At 39.0% G+C, this 21,135-nt stretch overlaps 2 protein-coding genes across 6 annotated transcripts; both read right to left on the bottom strand.

Annotated features, from left to right (window-relative positions):
* Window positions 1–2,961: 2,961 nt before the first annotated feature.
* On the bottom strand, window positions 2,962–6,630 carry mibp (muscle-specific beta 1 integrin binding protein). 2 transcript variants are annotated; one of them, XM_068707363.1, is made up of 9 exons: window positions 6,445–6,630; window positions 5,749–5,839; window positions 5,154–5,202; window positions 4,764–4,938; window positions 3,947–4,018; window positions 3,835–3,839; window positions 3,698–3,799; window positions 3,492–3,577; window positions 2,962–3,263 (listed from the first exon to the last, which is right to left on the bottom strand). In XM_068707363.1, the coding sequence occupies exons 1-8, from the start codon at window positions 6,468–6,470 to the stop codon at window positions 3,492–3,494; spliced, it is 606 nt and encodes a 201-aa protein (XP_068563464.1). In that variant the 5' UTR covers window positions 6,471–6,630; the 3' UTR covers window positions 2,962–3,263. The 2 variants fall into 2 exon arrangements, 1 of the variants encoding a protein (XP_068563464.1); XR_011102693.1 differs by lacking the exons at window positions 2,962–3,263; window positions 3,835–3,839 and having other exon boundaries at window positions 3,698–3,805.
* Window positions 6,631–8,825: 2,195 nt separating this feature from the next.
* On the bottom strand, window positions 8,826–20,203 carry atcaya (ATCAY kinesin light chain interacting caytaxin a). Of its 4 annotated transcripts, none has more exons than XM_068707358.1 (14): window positions 19,484–20,203; window positions 17,946–17,989; window positions 17,761–17,860; window positions 15,632–15,690; window positions 15,269–15,517; window positions 14,418–14,591; window positions 14,207–14,309; window positions 13,780–13,911; window positions 13,334–13,420; window positions 12,972–13,070; window positions 12,765–12,800; window positions 12,434–12,505; window positions 12,253–12,306; window positions 8,826–11,206 (listed from the first exon to the last, which is right to left on the bottom strand). In XM_068707358.1, exons 3-13 carry the CDS (start codon window positions 17,835–17,837, stop codon window positions 12,276–12,278), a joined length of 1,119 nt encoding a protein of 372 aa, XP_068563459.1. In that variant the 5' UTR covers window positions 17,838–17,860; window positions 17,946–17,989; window positions 19,484–20,203; the 3' UTR covers window positions 8,826–11,206; window positions 12,253–12,275. The 4 variants fall into 4 exon arrangements, with proteins under 4 accessions (XP_068563459.1, XP_068563461.1, XP_068563460.1 ...); XM_068707360.1 differs by having other exon boundaries at window positions 17,946–17,969; XM_068707359.1 differs by lacking the exon at window positions 17,946–17,989.
* Between the last annotated feature and the right edge of the window lie 932 nt (window positions 20,204–21,135).

Here is a 21,135-nt window from a genome sequence, read left to right as displayed (position 1 = left end):
ATATTTTGACAGAACAAAATCATTTTAATATTATTTGAGAATTTTAACTAGAGAGTAACAGATTATATTTATTATGTTTATGAAATATGAAGGAAAACAGAACAGACACTATAAACCTGTTTATAAATACAGGTCGGGTCGTTTTTTGAGTGAGGAGATCGAGTGAAAAAGATCCAAAGATTCAAGATGGCGAGCCTCTCAGCTTGATTATCAGGAACCCGAATCTACATTCCATGTGAAACAGCCGGATTAACTATTTGCTTTGAGGTACGGTTGTGCCAGTAACCTGGTACCAGCTCCAATATACAATATATTTAGATAGGGCTCTCTGACTTATCAGACTCAGACCGTTTACTTTAAAAAGTTTTCCCTATGGTCATCAGACACCGACTTGGAAGTTACTTGAAACTTTGGAGAAATCCCACATAAGTACAAATACCAAGATGATCATCAAACCAAGCTTTCTTTAAGGGCCAAGTTTTATTTTTCATATCCATGTAAATATTGCATTAGTTTTGCTATTCATAAGCAAACTAAAGTTGCATTTAACTGAATTCAATAATGTCGTGTTTATGATTATTGCATTCAAAACTTAGCTCCTTCCGAACCTGCGGTGTGCTTACCCTGCAGTGGGTTACAGACAACAAAATTGAACTAAAGGACAGTACTTAAGAGGATGTACTAGGATGTTATTCTCCACCACTCGGTTTGAATGTGAACATGGAGACAGCAAACTTGAAGTTACATGCTAAAACAAGGAGAGAGTTTTTCCATGTAGGTATTAAACCTCAGTGTCCTATGACGCACATAGAGAAGAGGGTTGTGAATCCAAAACAAAGACCTAAAACATTCCTGATTCCTCAGCAGCTCACTGACACCGTGTTGACTGTATTCAGTTGTTTTTACTCAAATGGGGCCGTTTAAAACATGGTCAATTTAGTAGACAGGAAAAAACATCGGCTTTACTCACCCTGAATCAAAATAAGGGAGTTTATTTATGACACCTTTTTTTTTGTCATGTGAAAAATATTGGGAACAAAGAGCAGTGGAGGACAGTTATATTACTGACTTTATAGAGGCCCAGCATGCCAATGGATCAGTCACATGATTCACACGAGCTGTGAGTAATGAGGTTATGTTTGTCCAGGAAAATGTCTAGACTGGATTTAGTTTTCACTGTAAAGCTGCTTGGTATAATTAAGCCACCGTTTCTTACTTGTCTTTCCTTGTGTGGTGAAATTTGCATTGTTAGATGTGACACAAACAATGTTGTGATGTTGTAAAACTTTTGAGCATGATAATATATGGATGTGTGTGTGTGTGTATCATCATAGGAATATTTGCAGAAAATTACCCAAAATCTGGGATTATGGATGTTGGTTTTTTCACCAACAAGATTAGTGCTGTGCCTAAAAACCCGACCAGCTGCAACAATAACTGGAGCACAAACAAGTTAAATCCATCACCCGTCTGGGACAGCCAGACAGGTGGACTGGGAACACATGCAGCCCTTTTCCTATTGTGTCATAAATTGATTGATATTGATTCATTTGTTCATTCATTAAACCCTTAAATGTCTATGTTGCTGATATGAAGTGAGCAGCACTTTCAGTGGACTTTTTACTGATAGCGGCGCAATCGTCAAGTTGCTGCAACCGCTGTTTTCAGAAGTAGATCGTCTAAAGAGGACGTCTCTGCAATCAATGCAATTCTTAATGTGTTTTGTCATCAAGTATTTTGCTAACATTAACTATTTACAAAAAAAATGTAATTCTTTGAGTCAAAAAAAGTTGAAAAGCAAGTTGTTTGCAACCTTGCAAAACAAAGATATCATGGTCTTTTCTCCGTTTGTCCCTGATGACCCGCATGTGTGCGTGTTTTAACAGTCATCACACATAATGAGGTCATTTTCAGCACCAGGAGTCCAGGCCAGTGTGGTTTACTCCACGTCCACCTGCTGGAGAGTCACAACAATCACCTTGTCACTCAATTTCCACAAGACACACACACACGACAGATCACACGTACAAACAGCTGATGTCATTAGGAATGGGAAGACGGGTCGTTATTTTAATAGGTCTCAATAAACTGAATGGGAACATATAGATCACTGCAAGCCCTACTTTTCCAAATTAACAAAAAACCTGTAGTTAACCACTGCTTTATAATCAAGAGTTTATTCAACGCCAACTCAAAAATGAGCCAAATCACTTTTACTTTCAGACTGATTCTGATGCCAAAATGGTCTTTGTTCCTCAAATGGTTGTCAACGTACTTTGGGCGAAGAACACATGCACCTACCTGACCTGTTCTTTATTTAGCTGTGGTATGATGAGCTGCTCACACCAACTCTGTGACAGGATAAGGTATTCTCTCAGGGGAAATTAGAAATTATTCTGGTCTATTTATACACATGAAAACATAGGTGATGACAGCACGTGCCTCATGTGCTGTAAATCTGGTGTATTAGCCTGAATGTTGTAGTTAGTCACTGACCTACTCATGGGGACCATTGCATCCTGAATACTTAGACCAATGTGTTTTTGGTTGAAGGTTAATAGTTGATAACAAAAGACAATGTAATATTTTATACACACTTTTAAAGAGGTAATGAAATATATATATAAAAAAAAAAAGGTAATTTCAACTTAACCGTCCATTTTCCTTCTGATATAATCAATAAAAGGGACCCCAAATTACAAATTTAAAACAATATCAGATGAGTAATCTTCTATGTTGGAATAGCTCAGTTATATAGTAAAATTATTAAAATTCACACTAGTAGCAGCATGATGAAACTGTCCAAACAACTACCAATAGTCAAGTTTAACAGTATTTACAACTATTAAGGCAATATGTTGTTTTCATGCAAGATAAATAATTTGGGTAGCTCATTGTTATATTGCAAGTTCATAAAAACAAACTGCTAAATTTAATTTTGTGAAGACAAGAAAATACAGATTGTTCATGTTCTGTCTATCAACAGTAACTAATGCATTTATTTGTAGGAGAATGCGACAAATGGTCCAGTACAAGTCAGTGGTTTAACATAACAGCAACATAGTAATGTTCTGGTTCAAAAATGACTTAACAAAAAACACAAAAACATATTGACCATCTGAAGATGATTAAAAAAAGACAATGATAAGTTAACATTGCTTTGTTTCATTCACAAACAAAGAATAAAATTAGAAAAACGTCATAAAAAAGAATCCATGAGACTATTTACAAGCTCTGTACAGGGATGGAGAAGAGTGTTCCTGCTGCAAGAAAGCCAGAAAATAATAATACCGTTAGGAGTTTGTACACTTAACATCCTTTTACAATTGTACCAGTTCAGTTTTTAAAAGCAGAATCATTTTAGCTAAAGAAAACAAACCCCTCAAAGAGGCACATTTTTCAAACTACAATATTAGACACCCCTAAAATAATAATAAAGTAATAAATACCTTCAAATTGAAAACAGTGACGCACGTAATGTGTCTTCTTACCTATAAACGATTGAGCAGATTGTTCTGAATGTCCTCATACGCCTGGTTGTAGATCTCCTCTTTGGACATCAAACCATCCAGGCACTCTGCAACAGTTCAAAAGTTGACCAGTTAGAAATCGTACAACAAAAACTATTAGAAGTTTAAAATAATACATGAGCAAATTAAAACAAACAAACAAAAAAAACAAAAAAAAACAAACATACGGATATTCAAGCCACTGCTCTCCATCTCCCTCCTGTGCTTCAGGTACATCGGCCACACGTGGCCGTCAAACAGGCCGGGAGGGTCGGGGACGGTTGTACTGCCTCGTACTGAAAGCAATAACAAACTGTTAGAGAACGTGCACTAGCCATGAAAAGGGAAAACAGCTGAAGTCAATGACTAGAAAAGAGTAAATGTGAGAATGTATTCATTAAAAATGTAGAAAAGGTAAAAACACTGTGTACGCTCACCTTCTCCTTCTCTTGCACTCCTCGTAGGGAATCGTGATGTAAAAGCTCTTGTCGAAAACATCCAGCAGAGGCCTAGAGGGGAGATGAAGAAGGCCATCGAGGATTATACAAATTTTCAAACAAACTAGAGAAACTGACAGTCATGTGACTGCTCATACCGTCACTTATCTATCTCTCTGAAGTGGGCTTGATATTCATCTCAGCACACACTGTGACCACCAACCAGCAGTCAGTTTTAAGGACAACTAATAGAGCCGGCTGAAACCCTTATCTTTAACTACAGGACCTGCCTGAAAGGGGTCCGCGTACAAGTACCAATAGTAAGCATGCAAAATGAACATGTGACATTACAGAAATAACAATCTTTGTTGTCATACATTTCTTAGTATTTGCAAGAAACAGACTGTTCCCTTCACCAAAAATTACGTAATGTGAAGAAGAGACATCGTTCATTTAGAGCCAGATTTAAAAACACAACTTCCCACAGAATAAATTTTACATTGGAAATAAACAAAAATGCTAATTACACTCAATCTGGAACAACTAAACACATGTCCTTTTATTAAACTGGTTTATAAGTCATTCTGAATTACAGACCAGTCGTTCAGGGCAGTGCGAGCACCGCCTCAAAGATCTCTCTCTCTCTCTCTCTCTCTCTCCTCTCTCTCTCGTCTCTCTCTCTCTCTCTCTCTCTCTCTCTCTCTCTCTCTCTCTCTCTCTCTCTCTCTCTCTCTCTCTCTCTCTCTCTCTCTCTCTCTCTCTCTCTCTCTCTCTCTCTCTCTCTCTCTCTCATCTCTCTCTCTCTCTCTCAACTTACGGGTAGTTGTAGAGCAGGAAGCCCTCCACGATCAGAATGTGGGTCTGCTCGTCTGGGTCGGCCACGTCGGATGCAGAAGACAGAGGGACTCCGTGGGAACGGGCGAATTTCACTGGGTTCTCGATCCAGCCTTTTACTGTGTTGGTCATGGCCTCCATATCCATAGCGGTTATCACTACAGAGCAAGGTGGATAGAAAAAGAATAGAAATGATGGATAGGGAATTAGATAAGACATTAGTTAAGAATATAAAAAATTGGAAATGTCTTTTGCACCAAGTTACGAGAGGATATCAGCTTAATGTTGTGCAGTGTATGTAATGTTGGAGGGAGAGCTATATGACATTAAAGTGTAAACAATAAGTCTTATGCAGTCTTTGGTGAAGGCTTACCATCCCATTGTCTAAAGCCGTCCTCACCGACTTCTATCTGATCGGGTTTCTGAAATAACATTCACCAATAAAACATTGCTGCAACCTCACAGCTCTGAACACAAGTTGCAGATTCTACTCACATGCAAAGAGTACTACGGCTAAAGAAGTGTGCACACACAGACACAGAAGAAAAAGGAAAGGCACAGAGCAAAGGGTACGCACAAAACTACACAAGGAATTAACAAAATGACACAGCTATAATGAAATTGGGGGAAAAGGGAGATTAATCACTATATAATGTGAAGATGCTAATGGAATTAAGTAGAGAATAGATGCATAGGCCATGTTTGAATGGTAATGCAAAGTTGATTGATTTAAGGCTCGTTATATGGCAATATTTAAAAAGGACACGACAGCAAAATCATGACTGAAGCAGTAAAAAGAGACAAGCAGGTAGAGAAACTATGCTCCAAAGACATTAAGTCCATTTCCATATCTACTGTGGGGAACATAGCGCAGGAGTGTTAGTATTCACTACTTCGCTTACATGCAATGCAGAGTTAAACAAGGAAAACACTGGCTAACAATAACACGTTTTATTGCTAAAACTCACCTTGAAAAAGTCATCTTGGTGCACAACACAGCAGTTGGGCAGAGTCTTGATCAACTTGTTTGTCAGGGTGGTTTTGCCACCATTAGTGACTCTGTAAACAAAAAGGCAAAACATGATAAAAATGCAAATTGTTTAGTCAATTTGGTAAACGGGAAAAAAAGACACATTAGCCTTAAACACAATTAAGTGTGCGTGTGTGTGTGTGTGTGTGTGTGTGTGTGTGTGTGTGTGTGAGAGATTAAAAAGTAAACAAATGGTGCTGAATAAAAAGCACATTCTCAGTTTTCATAATAGCTGAAACAATATGGATTAAATATAGTGTCGTTTACTCATATATGTATATATATATAAAAGGTTTGTATATACGTGATGAACATAACATTACACTGATTTCGGTTTGGGGACAATACTTATGTTAAATCTCCCTCCACTTTTGAACAAGAGTCTCGCGGTGAATTTCAAATGTCCCGCTCGATCCATGACAACAAACCAGTCCCACCGGACGTGGCTGTAAACTGGTTTAACACTTTTCTGGCGGGCAGCTGATAAAACATGCTGTTAACAGTCTCCAAACAACTATCAGTCAGTTAAGCAATAACTCATTATTCAGATAGAAATAGTGTTGGATGTAACATTAACTCTACGAGCAAAATATTAGTAAATAACAAGCTATTTATATAAAAATATAAAACTCACCCGCCAACTCCTATAATGTATTTCATTTTCTCTTCTCGACAGTCCTGCTCAACGTCAGCTGAAGAAACAGTCAACAGTACTTTTACACCAAGTCAGGAGACAAATCAAACTCTTCAAAAATAGTCGTAAATGTAAGTTCTACGTCTGTCGGCGTTTCTTACTACTACTGCTCCATTGACTGAGCACGCGAGCCACTGCAATTTATATCCAACTTGCGTCGTATTGCGTCACCACTCACGCAAGCATGGGGCGTCCTCGTGGTCGGACGTGCTCGTGCTCTTCTGCGCTAGTGTCTACGTGCCTCTCCGCAGCAGCCAATCAGTGCCCACAGAGCTCCTGCCACCAGCCAATCACAGCCCGTAAACTTTCACATACTTACATATTTCACTTCACCTGCTCTTGTCCAACACAGCGATGATCAGCAGCTCGTGCTGTTCCGTTCAGCCGTTAATCCACCTGATGACCGTGGAAAACTACCATTGATGGTGTCTTATTGATACGTTAATACAACAGATGTTTTGTACCGCTGTTTACCAGTAAACTGGTGGTTCAATATCTGTGCTAACAGTGCTAAAACAAATCAGTGAGGAAAATATTAAAGTGTCAGATATTATAGAAGTCAACAATCTATACATAAAGTTATTAAGGTAATAACAAAACGTTAACAGTAGGCTATACAAAGGTAAAGCAATAAGCCCATGTAATTGTATAACACATGGTGGGATTTAATCAGTGAAGGAAGAAGTATTCACAAATGTATTTAAATAAATGTAGTGATACAACACTACTCAATTACAAGTAAAAACCCTACATTTAAGATGTCCCTTAAGTAAAAATACAAAAGTATTATAACCCAAATGTACTCAACGCATGAAACGTAAAAGTATGTTTTTGCCAGAAGGGGCCCTGTTAGTGTTAGTGTATCATTATATTACGAGACCATTATTATTCATGCATTATTGTGTAAACAGTAGGCCTACTCTAAGGTTATAGCTGGTTGAGATGGAGCTAATTAAAATGCTTCATATACTTTTGAATCAATACCACAGCATCATAATATTGATCTGAAAAGCAACAAGCTGTCAACTATAGCTGTCAAATAAATGTAGTGGAGTAAAAAGTGCAATACATGTCTCTGAAATGTAGAATAGTATAGTATAGTATACTAGTATAGCATAGTATAGTATACTAGTATAGTATAGTATAGTATAGTATAGTATTGTATAGTTTAGTATAGTATATAGCATATATGTAGAACAGACTAGAAACAACTTCACTACTTGGGTAAATGTACTTAGTTACTTTTCACAACTGATTCTAAATCCCACTAGTATACACAGGATACATTTATATGCAGATATAAACCCATCACATGTTATGAAACAAATCACAGAAACCAGTGAGCGAGAAAACAGGTGCCAAAATTTAAAGGGAAACCGCTGAATTTAGGACAGATATCATAAGTTCAGACGTGAGCCAGAGCATGTCAGCAACAAGTATTCATTTGGGGTTATATCATGTGAATTATAAATCCTACTGCAAGGTAAATCACCTTCTGTGAAGTGCCTTGCTCCCGTTCCCGGACAGTGTGACATTCACTTCTATTTGTGTATATATGCGTCCATGCTCAACAGCCAGGTTCTCTCTCTCTCAGTAGTGTGTAAGGGTGAAGGGTGTGATGGGCGACTCAAGTGAATATATTATGGTTACGGTGACATCACAGGACTCTCTTACTCCAAGAAAAGACAGAGCCATTTCTCTGGAGTCTAACGTCAAACATGATCACAGCCCCGTCCAGACATGTAGGACATCCCCCTGAAGCTGTGACGTCTCACTGAAAAGGCAACATCAAAAGTAAGGGGTCTTCTGGGTTGTCCTCATGCACCTGCACATCCTCATCACGCAGGTGATGTACTGTTTTTAGCAGGTTCCCAACATTTTCTTTGCAGTGCACCCATGATGCATTAATTCATTTCAAATTTCACCAACTGGTTACATTATTGGGGACAACATAAACTGGATGTTTATTTTAACAACACAAAACATAAAACTCTTCTGCCATATTGACCATGAACTCAAAGCCCTAATTGCTACTTAAACCTGCATTAACTGATTTTCTTGGCCCCTTGAGTGCAGCTGAAACACGCTGGAAACACAACACTGAAATAAAACAAGTTAAAATATCAAACTTTTTAGGAAAGAGCTGCCTAATTACACATCCAGGTAAAAACTGAATACAAGGCGCTTAGAATTTCCAATAAATACAGTGGTCTAAAATGGAATAAAGTGCATATTTATAAGTCTAGTTTTTCCAGGCCAAACTCTGTATCTGAAGAGTATTAATGAGCTCCTATGAGTACACAGAAAGTGTGAAAAATGCATTTTGGGAGGAACAGTTTATTCAGTTATATGTACAAGGCAGAATTGATCATATCAATCTAAAGCACAGAACCATGAACTAGATCATCTTTCCATTTAAATCTGGGCAAACATTTTACAGCAGACAAATGGTAGGCAAAGAATTTGTAATAATATAAATATTGTGCTTTTATAGTCAAAATGAACATTTTGATTTTTGGAAAGGTCATACAAACCATTTCTATGCAAACCTTGCTTATATTACTGGGTGACATTTGATATAATAAACCTGTAAACTACAGTAACTACAAATGGAAAGGCTACACTTTACGTCCTGTCACTTTTTCTGGATTTTTAAAAATCCTTTGATGCAAAAATAGGCACTCAACAAACCTCAAACACAAAGAATGACGAGCTGCAGTAACGGAGCTGTTCCATCAGGGATGATCAATATTTGCTGAAACTGCTCATGTTTGGTTTACTGGTTTGAAAACAGCTGAACAGGACTAAAGATATTGAAAAAGTTGAACCTAAAAAAAGGCAAAAGAAGTGAATTGAGATGGCACTTTAGAAACAGACATTTCATGAGACTAGTTTTCTGTAACAAATAAGCATAAAAAGGTTCATTCTTTACTAACTACACAACTGCATGCCATCAGCAATGCTACTTAACAACACAAAATATGCTTTCAGAGAACTTTTCTCCACCTCAACATAACCAAATCCATTAGTGCAAAAAAAGGCAGGCAGGCATTACAATTGATGCAGTTCTTTACAAAAATAACAAATTCTTCCTCCTCTGCTCTCCTGCTACAATAAGTTGAAGAGATGGAAGACACGAGAGAAAATCAATGCAACCCCAGAAAACATCCGATCCCTAATGCATTAGGATGTTTGAGAAATGTTAAAACTTCGGTTAAATATGGGAATGTGCTGACATCGTCCCAAATGTTCATCAGACACAACCACATAAAAACATAAAGGGGATGTCGCTCTGCTGAACACAAACTACATTTTTTACAATAAGCTACAAAAACTAAAAAAGAAAAAAGAGGCCACTTTATACTTCATCAAGTTACTGGTCATGAATATGATTTCAGAGCTAAGCTGACAGCAAATGTTCCCATATGAAACAGATCAATAAGAATTATAGATATGCACAATTAATAGCATTAATATGCATAATCATATGTACAATATTTGTGTATTGTGTCTTGATTATTGCCACTTTCATACAAAATTATTGCAGATGTTTTGTCTACGGTGGGTTAGAATTCTATTCGTCTTATGTCATACAATATGTAATATGATTACAGTCTAAATGTTGATATAAAGCACATGTGTTTAATGTTGTATGACATATATTTATGTGGCCATAACCATGTTACACAAAATAAACAAGCATTGTATTTTACAACACATATATGTTTCTTAAAGATTTTGTCATATGGGGTTTCCAGGTCACAAATTAATATATTGTTCATGTTTCTGTATTTTTCTACACACTGAGGCACACCAATAACACATGTTACAGTACAGATGTTAGTGCATTTGGACATTTTCAAAATGTCACTACGGCAAAAGAGAGATGATACAGCTGGTGAGGCAAACAAAGATGAAGGCTTCTGATGCATTGTTATTTACATCTAGCACACATTATATTCACACGACCCAGCATGAATATAAACGTATGTTTGGTCACACACTGACCCAAATCAGCATCTGCTACATCAATAATGTTTCTGTGTCTCTAATGTCTCTCTGGTCTTGCCAAGTGTTAAATATTTCATAACATATGTTCACATCAGTTGTGTCAGGCAAAAAGCTGATATCTCCAATTGATAGATTTTTCCTTTGATGAAAAATTCCTAATTATTTCCAGTTAATTTTGTAGATTTATTTAATTATTAACAAAACGTTTTTGAAGGCGTAATCCTTTAAACTAAGTTACAACATGAGTACCATCAATTGGAGTTACAGTTGTTTCACCCAACACTGTCGTTCTTTAGTCTTCCAGTTTATTTTGTTTTGCATTATAGAGCGTGAGTTTCTGTCAATGACCTGGTCCTCCGGAGCATCACGATGATGTAATATTACAATGTGGGCGATGCAACAGGTCTGACCACACAGCAGGTTAATGAGTCGATGAACCCAGCAATAGTTTCCATAATGAAACACTTCCCGCTGTGACTTCCTTTGTACATTTTCAAGTTGCCATATGAAAACCCCACTGGAGGAGAGGAAGAAGGGGTTCCACACAAAGGGTTAATGAGGAGGAGCGTTCACCATCTTCATGGCACAAGCTGGATGTTGGTAAAACAGGGAAGCATATGTAGACTTGTTGGACCCGCTGCTTCATACGGGTAAAAATCCAAAGGTTCATGCTCCATACGTCTGTCACACACTGCATGAAGAGAAGGAAATGCTTGTGTATGATGAAAGCATGACAAGACAATAAAAACAGTTCTGCTGCTCATGTATCATGATCAAATTTAAACTCATATAATTAAAAAAAAGTTAGTATGTGTCTGATCCTTTTAAGGGATACATCGCCTTTAGTACCAAAAATCTTCAAATATGCCCTTCTAAAAGAAGTGTCGCTTACTGGAGATTTAAATACAATTTTTGATTTTTCAATCACTTGTTGCAATGTCAAGCTCTGAACTGAATATGTGCTTAACCTCCCTGATCCACCTTGATGGTTTACATTGTTAAAGCAGATGAAGAAAGAGTTAATCTGTTGATCCTGACATGTATAACTTAAACAAAGTCACGGCTTCATTCTCATTTTAACCAGTCCGAGGATGAAGCCCACACAAAGCAAGACTAACTCTGACTAGAGGAAAAGGGCACTCCAGAGAAGTTACTTTACAAACCTGAAAAACAAGTCCGTCTAATGACCAAGCATCCATGTAAAGGCATGCAAGACATCACAAACCACAGATAGATATCCCCATTGACAATGGAGGAGTATTAATTGTATGAATGTGAATCGGAAAACATAATTATCTCTACCCATTGCTGCACACTGTTTCTTTGTTAATAATCTACATGCCCATGGCCTTTTACTCAGCTAAAAGTACACTTGAATATTCTATTTGATTATTTGTTTAAGAAAGAATTCACACAATTAGGCTACTGTTTTTCAAAATGGATACATGATCGGTTAAAAAATGCATGTAACAAAGGAAATCTAATAGAATAAATAACATTTTCTTTACGTAACAGAAAGTGTAGTGCAGTAAGCACACATACTGAAATATTAGACTTTGATCATAATCTGATTGTCGTATAAAATATATAAAAACAGTACACTGGAACGTGTGATTATTGGCCCCTAATTAGACATCTGTGTGGAGATACAAAGGGCTATGTGGTGAATATGTTTCAGGACAGAAAGCCACATCGGGGCTCCTAAAAGATATGCAACAGTGGTTTATATGCCTTTACCTGCTGAGAAGCTGTCCTTCTCATTACTCTTGATCTACAAGCATCAACTTCGGCCTGAAAATGAGAAAAAAACCTGTTAGAAAGTTGGAGGGATGACAACGTACCAAAAACAAATGACTGTCCCAACTATTTAAACGTCCAATGTGAAAATATGATTTTAAAATCCAGGGTGGACCAGTACCTCTCAGATTTTTTAATTGGCTCCTGTGGGATTGGCTGCTGCTGCTGCTGTTGTCTGTGCTCCTGTTCCATCCTACACGCACACAAACACACACACACACACACACACACACACACACACACACACACACACACACACACACACAGCGAGAGTGAGAGAGAGAGAGTTATTGTAGGCATTTCGGCTGATGCCCATTTGGTTGTGAATCTAAAGGCAGACTTCTGCAGCCAATTAATTCCATTCAAGTGCTTTAACCACAGTTCATTTCAAGTGCAATTTTGTGTGAGCAATATATATGTATGAGAGGCTGATCTTATCAAACGTATTTTACCTTTCCCTTCTTACTTTAATCCTCTCCTCGTCAAATCTGAAAATAAGTAACACTGTTAGATCCTTCAGTAAATGCAAGTCCTTTTAAAGAGCTCAAGTACTAATCTTATTTTACTTTTATTGAAACACATTACTCATGTTTTTTGCCAGATGTACATTGTACACTGCTATGGCTCGTTTTCTCCATCTAGTGGTCAGAGATACTTACTGCACCACACACTCGGGTACATGGACATGATCCATTGGGACGATCTCTGCAAGTTCATCCAGGCTGTGAACATACTGGATCTTATTCATGAACTTCACACTGCAGAGAGACAACAACAACAACAAAAACAACAACAACAACACCACAACCACCGTTACAGTCGCTGTATCTCCAATGTCTCAGTTACAAAATCCTCATGATCAAAAGCACGGCCTGGTCCTCATTAGTTCAGTACTAGAAAAAAGCATTTTAACTTGTGCATCGAGTTTTGTGGATTCCCCACTTTCAGGCATAATTGTTCAGTTGTTGGTGTGTGTGTGTGTGTGTGTGTGTGTGTGTGTGTGTGTGTGTGTGTGTATTACCTGATAAAGGGCCTGGATATAGCCAGGACGGTGCGTATAAACCATGTGGGATGAGCAATGACCAAAGACTTCAGGTTCTTCCTTAATCTGCCCTCACAACACGAAGAACAAGTCCATTCAGTTAGCACAGTTAAGTTAGTGTTCAAAATAAATTAAACTGATAATTCTCTAAACAGAGTCCTGTTGCAAATGTAACCTCAGAGTCATCCTCAGACTCATTCTGACAGCAACTGACAACTTCCATTAACCTCCAATTTGTGTCTGTCAGTTCCAATGTCATGCATTTCTGTATATTGACAATGAACAATACTCAGCAGCTAATAATAGCAGATTGGGCCGAAATCATATTTCAGTTCAGAACTGTCATCTTTTAAATGAGTATTAAGACGTGTTTTATAGACAGCATATCACAAATATAATATCTGAGTAGTTTCTCCTTTTACCACCTTCTGTCAATCATTTGGTAACATTTCTTGAGCCAACTGATCCCAGGCATTTTACTCCGAGGAGTGGCTCCGTTCATGTAGATGATCAGGTAATCTTCAGCCACCAGCATCTCCAGACTGCTCACCACATATCTGGAGGAGAGGGAAGGCTGTCATGTGTTGTATGCAAACCACTGAATAACCTCAAAACAGTTGCATTAGAGGGTTCAGCATCATGGACGAATTATGAGATAACAGATGCCCAGATGCATTTAAAAGAACTGTGAATTTAAAAAATAAATATGATCAAGGCATGCCTGCTTTTGACCGAGCCATGTGACTTTCCTTCCAGACATGATAATAACTAACTTCTGACTTTGGTGCCCAGTATACACATTAATCCGTTCCCATTATCAAAGCCTGTACTTGAAAACTAAGAGTCACTCACAGGAAGAGGTTCTCCATGATGTAGTGGTAGTCTGCACAGCTGCTGTCAGGCAGGTAACAAGCAGAGAAAACAATGATGGCATTAAGCCCCTCGCCATAATAACCTGATGGGAAAGAGTTTCAGTTAATAGTGAATAATGCTGCATATGAGATAAACGTGAGTTACTGAAAACCATCCATTGATTTAATTGATTTCTGTCCTTTTAACTGACCTCCATGTGTGATGACCCGGAGGTAGGGCCTGATGACTTGCATGTCAATACGATGCTCCTGTTCTCCGATGATCACCGTCCTCCACAGGCGTCCGTTGTTGACATTCCCCTGTTCATCCACGTCTCCTGAACCGCCAGCGGGACCTGCTTTGGCCGAAGCCACTGGCGTGTCATCTGGACGAACACAGAGCCAGATTTTGTTCTGAAATATCTGCCACATTGCATTGCACTGGTTTCAAGAGAGAGTGAAATATATTGTCTGTGTGTAACCTAATCTTAAGTAAGTGTTAAATATTAGATTAACAAACTGCAGTTACATTCTGTCTTGCTGTCTATGGATTAACATTTATTAAGGATTAGGATTCAGGTTTGTAGCTTAATTTAGAGTTAGTTTTAGGTTGTTAGATATCCTAACTCTTCAGTGGTGGAAGAAGATCCTTTACTGAATCTTTTTTTCCCATTGAAAGTCCTGAATTAAAAAAATAAAAGTAAAAGTACTAATTATGCAGAATGAGTCATTTCACAATGTTGTATCATTATAAATTAATATATTATATTTCTTTGAATGACAAATACGTGAAAGAGCATTTTAGTGTTGTAATATGTCAATGTGGGGCCAATTTTAGACACAGTGTATACTACTGGGTAGATTGTCAGGATGGGAATGCATCATATCATATATTCTGTAAAAAGTAACTAATAACCTCAACAGTATTGTCAAATAAATGTAGTTCATTTAATAAGAGGCTATTTTTAAAGAAAGGTTTTGAGAAGTGAGTTAAAATATGTTGCTGATTCTGCAAACTTCAGTAGATATCTGTGTAGATATATGCATATGCGTTTTTAATTACCTTCCCACTCCAGCTCATTGCCATTGGTGATGAACTCCAGCGAGTCTGTCTCGTCAGGCGTATCAATGTCATCAACGTTGATGTCCAGGTCATCCGGTGTATCCAGGAAGTCATCTGACAGCAAAGAGCCCTCGCTTTGGTCCAGTGAAAGGTTCATCTCCGGGGCAATCAACGTACGCCGTTTACGGTGGGACGAGGACATGCCGCCTCCTCCTCCGGGTGGGCTTACATTCAGGGAGTTAGGGGGAGCTACAGCAAGACGAGGAGAGGAGAGACAGATCCGAAAATGTTAGTGATGTCACAAATCAGGGTTATTATGGACTTTCCATTATTGACCAATCAGTGACCCCCGGTGTTACTTACAGGCTCTGTCGTCTGTGAGACCACAAGAGGGATCCATGTCTCCGTACTCTGGTAGTGGTCTGGAGGGAAGCATACACAGGTGAGCCACCAGCACTGAGCTTGTTGAGTATAATATATAACATGAAGCCAGTCATGATGCAGATGAGAACAGAGGTTCAGCAGAACAATCATGGCTCTCACTGGATCTTTAATATAAGTAACCATAACTTTTGAATGTAGTATATTTATCTTAAACTCGACTCTGTTCTCCAGCATACAGCAGTCTCAAGCTATGGCCTCCCAATAGAATGTAGCATTGTGATTAGGATGGTGTTCAATGGACCAGTAAAGGCGTGGGTGTTGTAACTGATCTGGCTAAGCACTAAAAAGAGGAGCAAGCAGAAGATGATAGAGATGGTAATTAACTTCTCTCTGGGGGGGATAAAGGAGAAAAGGGGAGGAATAAAAGATAGAGAATGAGTAGAAGAGAGAGAAGAGGCAAGAAGTACGTCTACGCATACAGACAAAAAGGTGCAGCTCTCTTTCCTTTATGCTACTTGTTATATACCCTGCGCAGAAGGAGGAGCGAACTGGAGATCCTGCCATGCATATATTTGTGTAGCATCTGCCCAGCCGTGTGTTTTTTTGAGAGTAAACAAAACTATGCACATTAGGACAGACGTGTTGTTTTGCATATGAGCAACAACAATCAGGGACGTGGAAACAGGGTTTTACAACTAAATGGCTAGAATGCAAGAGATGCAGAGAGTTACAACGCAGTGTCATTCAGCAGAGAGGATCTTAGCTGCATTTCCTGTGAAAGTCAACTGCCTCTTCCTCCCATCTAGAGGGGGACAGTGTGTGTTCCCCCTGAGCCAACAACACTGGCTTTAGCCCAGAGAAACAGACACTGATGAACGGTTCAACCCTTCTCCCCCGAGGACCCCTGCAGTCATTACTAGTCCAATGCTTCCTTTGTCAGAAATTAAGTCAATTCTATGAACAGATTAATGGGGAGTTCTAGTTTTAACAAAAGCAAGATAATCTCTTTTGTTCCAGTTTATAGCTGCATTGTCCTTCAGCTACAAACAACAATCACATGACGAATCAATGATGCTTACCTTCTGGAAATAGCACGCGGCTGCTGTTGTCAAGGCTTATTCAAATAGCTTTTTAACCTGACACACCTTTAGATTTAGTCTGCTTACTCATTCCCTGTTTCCCTGCTGATAACAGACAGTGTAGAGCAGAGCATCTCTCACAGGATGCCTTGATAATCCATTTGCTGCTGGCTATTCCTCCGTCTCTGTCTGGCTTTCACCAAAACCTGCCACCATTTTCCTGCCGACGCTGTGTTGTTGATCAGTGACTGCTCTTGCGTCAAATGACGTAGCCTGAGACCATCTCTAGACAGAGCTGCACCTGCTCCCTGGCTTCCTGCCTCCCATTCTGACAGAGCAGGAGGAGGGAGGAGGGATGAGGAGGAGGAGGGAGCCCAGAACTGACTGTCATCACACTTCTCCCCTGTTCTTTTTATGCCCATCCAGCTCTGCATCTCCACCTCTGAACATCAAATTCCCACACTCTCTAAATCGTTTTAAAACCTTTTTTTTTGTATCATGTATCTTTCTCTCTGTTTCTCTATCTGACTGTGAACATGAAATGAAATGTCACTGGGCTCAAACCTTGCACCCTGTACATTTTACATCAACACAATAAGCTTATATAGATACACTGTTGCTTTTATAATATAACAGAAATAAGATATGGCTATCATAAATATAGGTAAGCTTTTATAAAATAAAAAAGTATTGATATTACAAAACTACAAATTAATATAAACAGCACTGCTTCTAAATCCACCCAGACAATATTGAGAGTGATATAGGGCAGCTGGCCCATAACGAAACACTGTTTGGCAATTCATCCCTAATTACCTGCAAAATTAATCTTAAATAATGAGATTCTAATTCATAAATTAAATGTACTGCATATTCACCAGCACACACATTCACAAGAATATGCCGTATAGTTAAAGGCACATACACACACAGCTCTAAGAGATGCCATAACGACTTTCAACATCATCCAAATGACATCAAAAGAACAGATAATGAGATGGTGATTAGTAGAAAGTAAAAGGATCCCACCTGGGGAAGTCTTCATCCTGCCACTCGTCTTTCACTTCCAAGTTCTCCATTCGTAGAGTTGCCTCTGTGGTGCCCATCCCTCAGGGAAGAGAGCAGGATCCTGAAGATGTGAAGAAAACAGTTTATGAATGAACTCCATTTACAATAACAAAGGAAAAGCTGTCACATAAAATGTGTGTACTTACTAGACAGTCAGCTTCATGGCTGCACTGCAGGAACATGTGTTTGACTTAGATGACAAAGGGAAAAGTCATTTGCAACAAGCATTGTTGCAGGATTTTTTTCAAATACTTTTCCATTGCAATTTGGGGGCTGTAACCACTCTTTAGTCAGATGTTTTTTTATCCCTGACCCCGAAGGAGCACATGAGAGAGGCATGTGACTGACTTGAACAGAGCCCACTTTGAGCTCAGCTCTCCTCAAAGTCAAATATCACGTACAAATTTCTTCCTAGGTGGAATTCAAGAGGCCAATGTGGAGAACGACATGCACATTTAATCCTCCCTCACTGCTCCTTAATCCTACCGCACTGATGTGACTGCTGCCTTTTACGCTCAGGCTTTATGTCACCAATAGTATTAACAGAAAAAAAAAACTTCTCTTAAGATCTAATATTCATTTGTTTGTGCTCAGGAGTTTGAAGAGAATCCACATACTGGTGACTGACTTGATTACACACTGACTGTATAATCAACGGTGGCATTGAGATGCACTGCACTCTTCTTAATTATAGGATTTAATGCTGGAATCCAGATGCGTTATCACAACACAACAGTGACACATTAATAACATGCACAGGTCTATTTTGGCTGGTGAACTGCATGAGAGGAGCACAGTGGATATTTAATTGGACCTTAAGTCCTGTTCTCTTTGTAGTTCTCCACTCAAGTATAAAATCCACAATGTCTGAGCAGCTTCTGCTGAGTGACAGAGGATTGTCAGGTTTGTGTTGGAGGTTATTCTTACAAACAGAGGAAAGGCACATTATAAGTGCTTGTCAGGGTCACATTAATGCAGTTCAAAGTGTGTTAGGAGAGCACAACAAAAATATTGTTGTGGGAAAATTAAATACAACAAACATTGTTGTCGGCAGTGCATAATGTTGCTGTGATATAATTACTAAAAGGAGTGGAGTGGTTGTGGCTTAACTGGAAGACAGCCATGTCTCACATAGAGGAAAAAAATCATTTTTGCAGGCCTTACATTACACATAAGGAACAAAGCAAAGATAAGACATTGTATCATGAAGCAAAATCCACTAACACATCACACGTTTGTAAAATCCAATGAAACAACACCCCATAAAGAAAGCAGTGAAGCAAGAGGGAGAGCAGAAAACAGAATAAATCAATGACAGTGAGGTTTCTTCTTTCTCACACCATGTTTGACAGGCTGGGAAAATGTTGACAATGTAATGCAATTACCTTTACCTTAAATGACCTTTATTGTTGTGTTATGCTACCCATGTTCAATCATTCTGCTTGCAAATTCCAATATTGCAAAATATACTAAATGAATTGCCACCAAATGTGCAAAACATCACAGAGTAAAGAGCCTCCACAGCCTTTCTGGGTCATCCCAAATGTAACAGCCAAAAAGGAAAATACCTAAAAGGATTTCATGTGTTAGTGGACACGATGTGCATGCAGTCAGTCTAAGGTGTCTGATTTGTGCAGCGAGCAGAATAGAGATGCAAGGATGTTAATTCAGTGACTATACTCACATGAGCGGTGTGAGATCCCCTCAAAAGCTCTCGCTGGTCTGTGTGTCCTCCCTCCTCAGTCACAGACGCAAAGATTCTAGGGGAGAAATTCCTGATCCTCCACATCAACAGAGAAGCAGAGGTCAGGCTGAATTTTCTCTTCTCACGCTCCCTGTCTTACACTCATTCACATGCACACACACACTTGTGCACAGACACAGTCCTAGTGTCCTCGATGTCAGCCGCTAGCCAGCAGCAGGTGTCTAAAGACAGGGGGCACCTCTGTGGTGGACCCCCCCCCCCCCCCTCTCCTCCGCCTCTGGCCACCTTTGTTGGGGAAAGACTGGCCGTGAAGAACGAGCCGACAGCCTGCCTCTCAGCTCGCATACGTCCACACCACCAAGACACAAAATTCCTTTAATCAGAATGCATCTGCTCTGGCATCATGATCTCCCTCCCTATACCGCCTTCTTTTCCCTGCTTGTGTCCCCAAATACCTTTTTTTCCACTCCCAAATATCAATTCAACCCCTCTCCGTGTGGGGAAAATGAGCACCAGTCTCTGTGTCCCTTTACCCCATCAGATAATCCTGCTGTTGTTTTCAGTGGTCCTCTATGTGGCTGCTGTTCCCTGGCAACAGCATCTCTCTCTCCATCCATAGCTTCTCCCCTCCTTCTCTGTCTCCTTCTCTGTCTCCTCGCCCCACTCTCCTTCATACACCCCAACTCTCCTCATGCATTAATTATTCAGTCCCTTACTTCACTTGCACCCAGCCAATCATATCACTGCCCAGTTTCCCTGCAAAGTGTGCTGCTGGCTGCACATTCCTGTAACAGGCCTCTCTCTATAATTAGGGCATTCTGTTCCTCTGGTGGTCTAATCAAGCCATATATATATTTTTTTCTATTTTAATCTGACATTTGTGTCCCTCTTTAGATTTATGGCATAACTGTCATCAATATGTGGTGTTCGCGAGTGGACGCATTTAAAACCCAAGGTCGTCTTTATTAGCTGGAACATTATGGTTACCAGGCAGTTTAATAGGAATCTGAATCTGATGACATGTTGATTTATTTTTTTGTCTACAAACTCAGTGCCCGGTAGTTAGGTTTAGATAAGATTTATTATTTCTTGTCATTAAGGTGCATGTCAGCATGACTGACAGGCACACGCGACATTCAGCAGATACAGCAGAACGAGATGATTCATTGTACGTTACTTCCGTCTTCGCGTAAACCCCGTTTTTTTAGGGTTAGGGTTTAAACAGTCTATGTTTGGCGACAGTAAAATATTAGTATCAAGGTCTTTTAGCATTTCAGTTTTTATTTTGTAAACCAGGCTTCACAAATTGACTAGATTATTTTTAGCATTTAGTTTTTTTTTATTAATTTCCTTCCCAACAGGAGTATATACCAAAGCAAAGAGTGATCATGCTTTTATTTTTCCTCTTTTCCCTCTTTCTTTATTTTTGTTGTTGTTTGATCTTTTTCACATACTCCTAACTTTCTACTGTTTCTTCAAACACGAGCAAAACAAACAAAACTATTGTTATTGTCACTTATCGGTGCGCATGCGTGATGTAGTTACGTGTAATCCCTAGAACAAATTGTAAAAATAAATTTATGCCCAAACTGTCAATAAAAATTAACTGAAATTATACATATACACAACAT

The sequence above is a fragment of the Cebidichthys violaceus genome, unplaced genomic scaffold (assembly GCF_023349555.1).
Source record: "Cebidichthys violaceus isolate CVI_PGR_0920_01 unplaced genomic scaffold, fCebVio1.0.p SCAF_13, whole genome shotgun sequence".
NCBI lineage: Eukaryota > Metazoa > Chordata > Actinopteri > Perciformes > Stichaeidae > Cebidichthys > Cebidichthys violaceus.
The sequence above is the reverse complement of the archived record's forward strand: the minus strand, read 5'-3'. Positions and strand labels throughout refer to the sequence as shown.

Bases quoted from the DNA above. Each gene is read 5' to 3' on its own strand.
- mibp (XM_068707363.1), bottom strand. From the start codon at position 6,470: ATGAAATACATTATAGGAGTTGGCGG. The intron at 4,939-5,153 runs GTAAGCCTTCAC...CTTGCTCTGTAG, and splicing joins CGGCTTTAGACAATGGGATG to TGATAACCGCTATGGATATG. The intron at 3,578-3,697 runs GTATGTTTGTTT...GAACTGTTGCAG, and splicing joins GAGCAGTGGCTTGAATATCC to AGTGCCTGGATGGTTTGATG.
- atcaya (XM_068707358.1), bottom strand. From the start codon at position 17,837: ATGGGCACCACAGAGGCAACTCTACGAATGGAGAACTTGGAAGTGAAA. The intron at 15,518-15,631 runs GTAAGTAACACC...GTCTTGCTGTAG, and splicing joins TCTCACAGACGACAGAGCCT to CTCCCCCTAACTCCCTGAAT. The intron at 12,801-12,971 runs GTAAGTATCTCT...ACTTATTTTCAG, and splicing joins GTACCCGAGTGTGTGGTGCA to ATTTGACGAGGAGAGGATTA.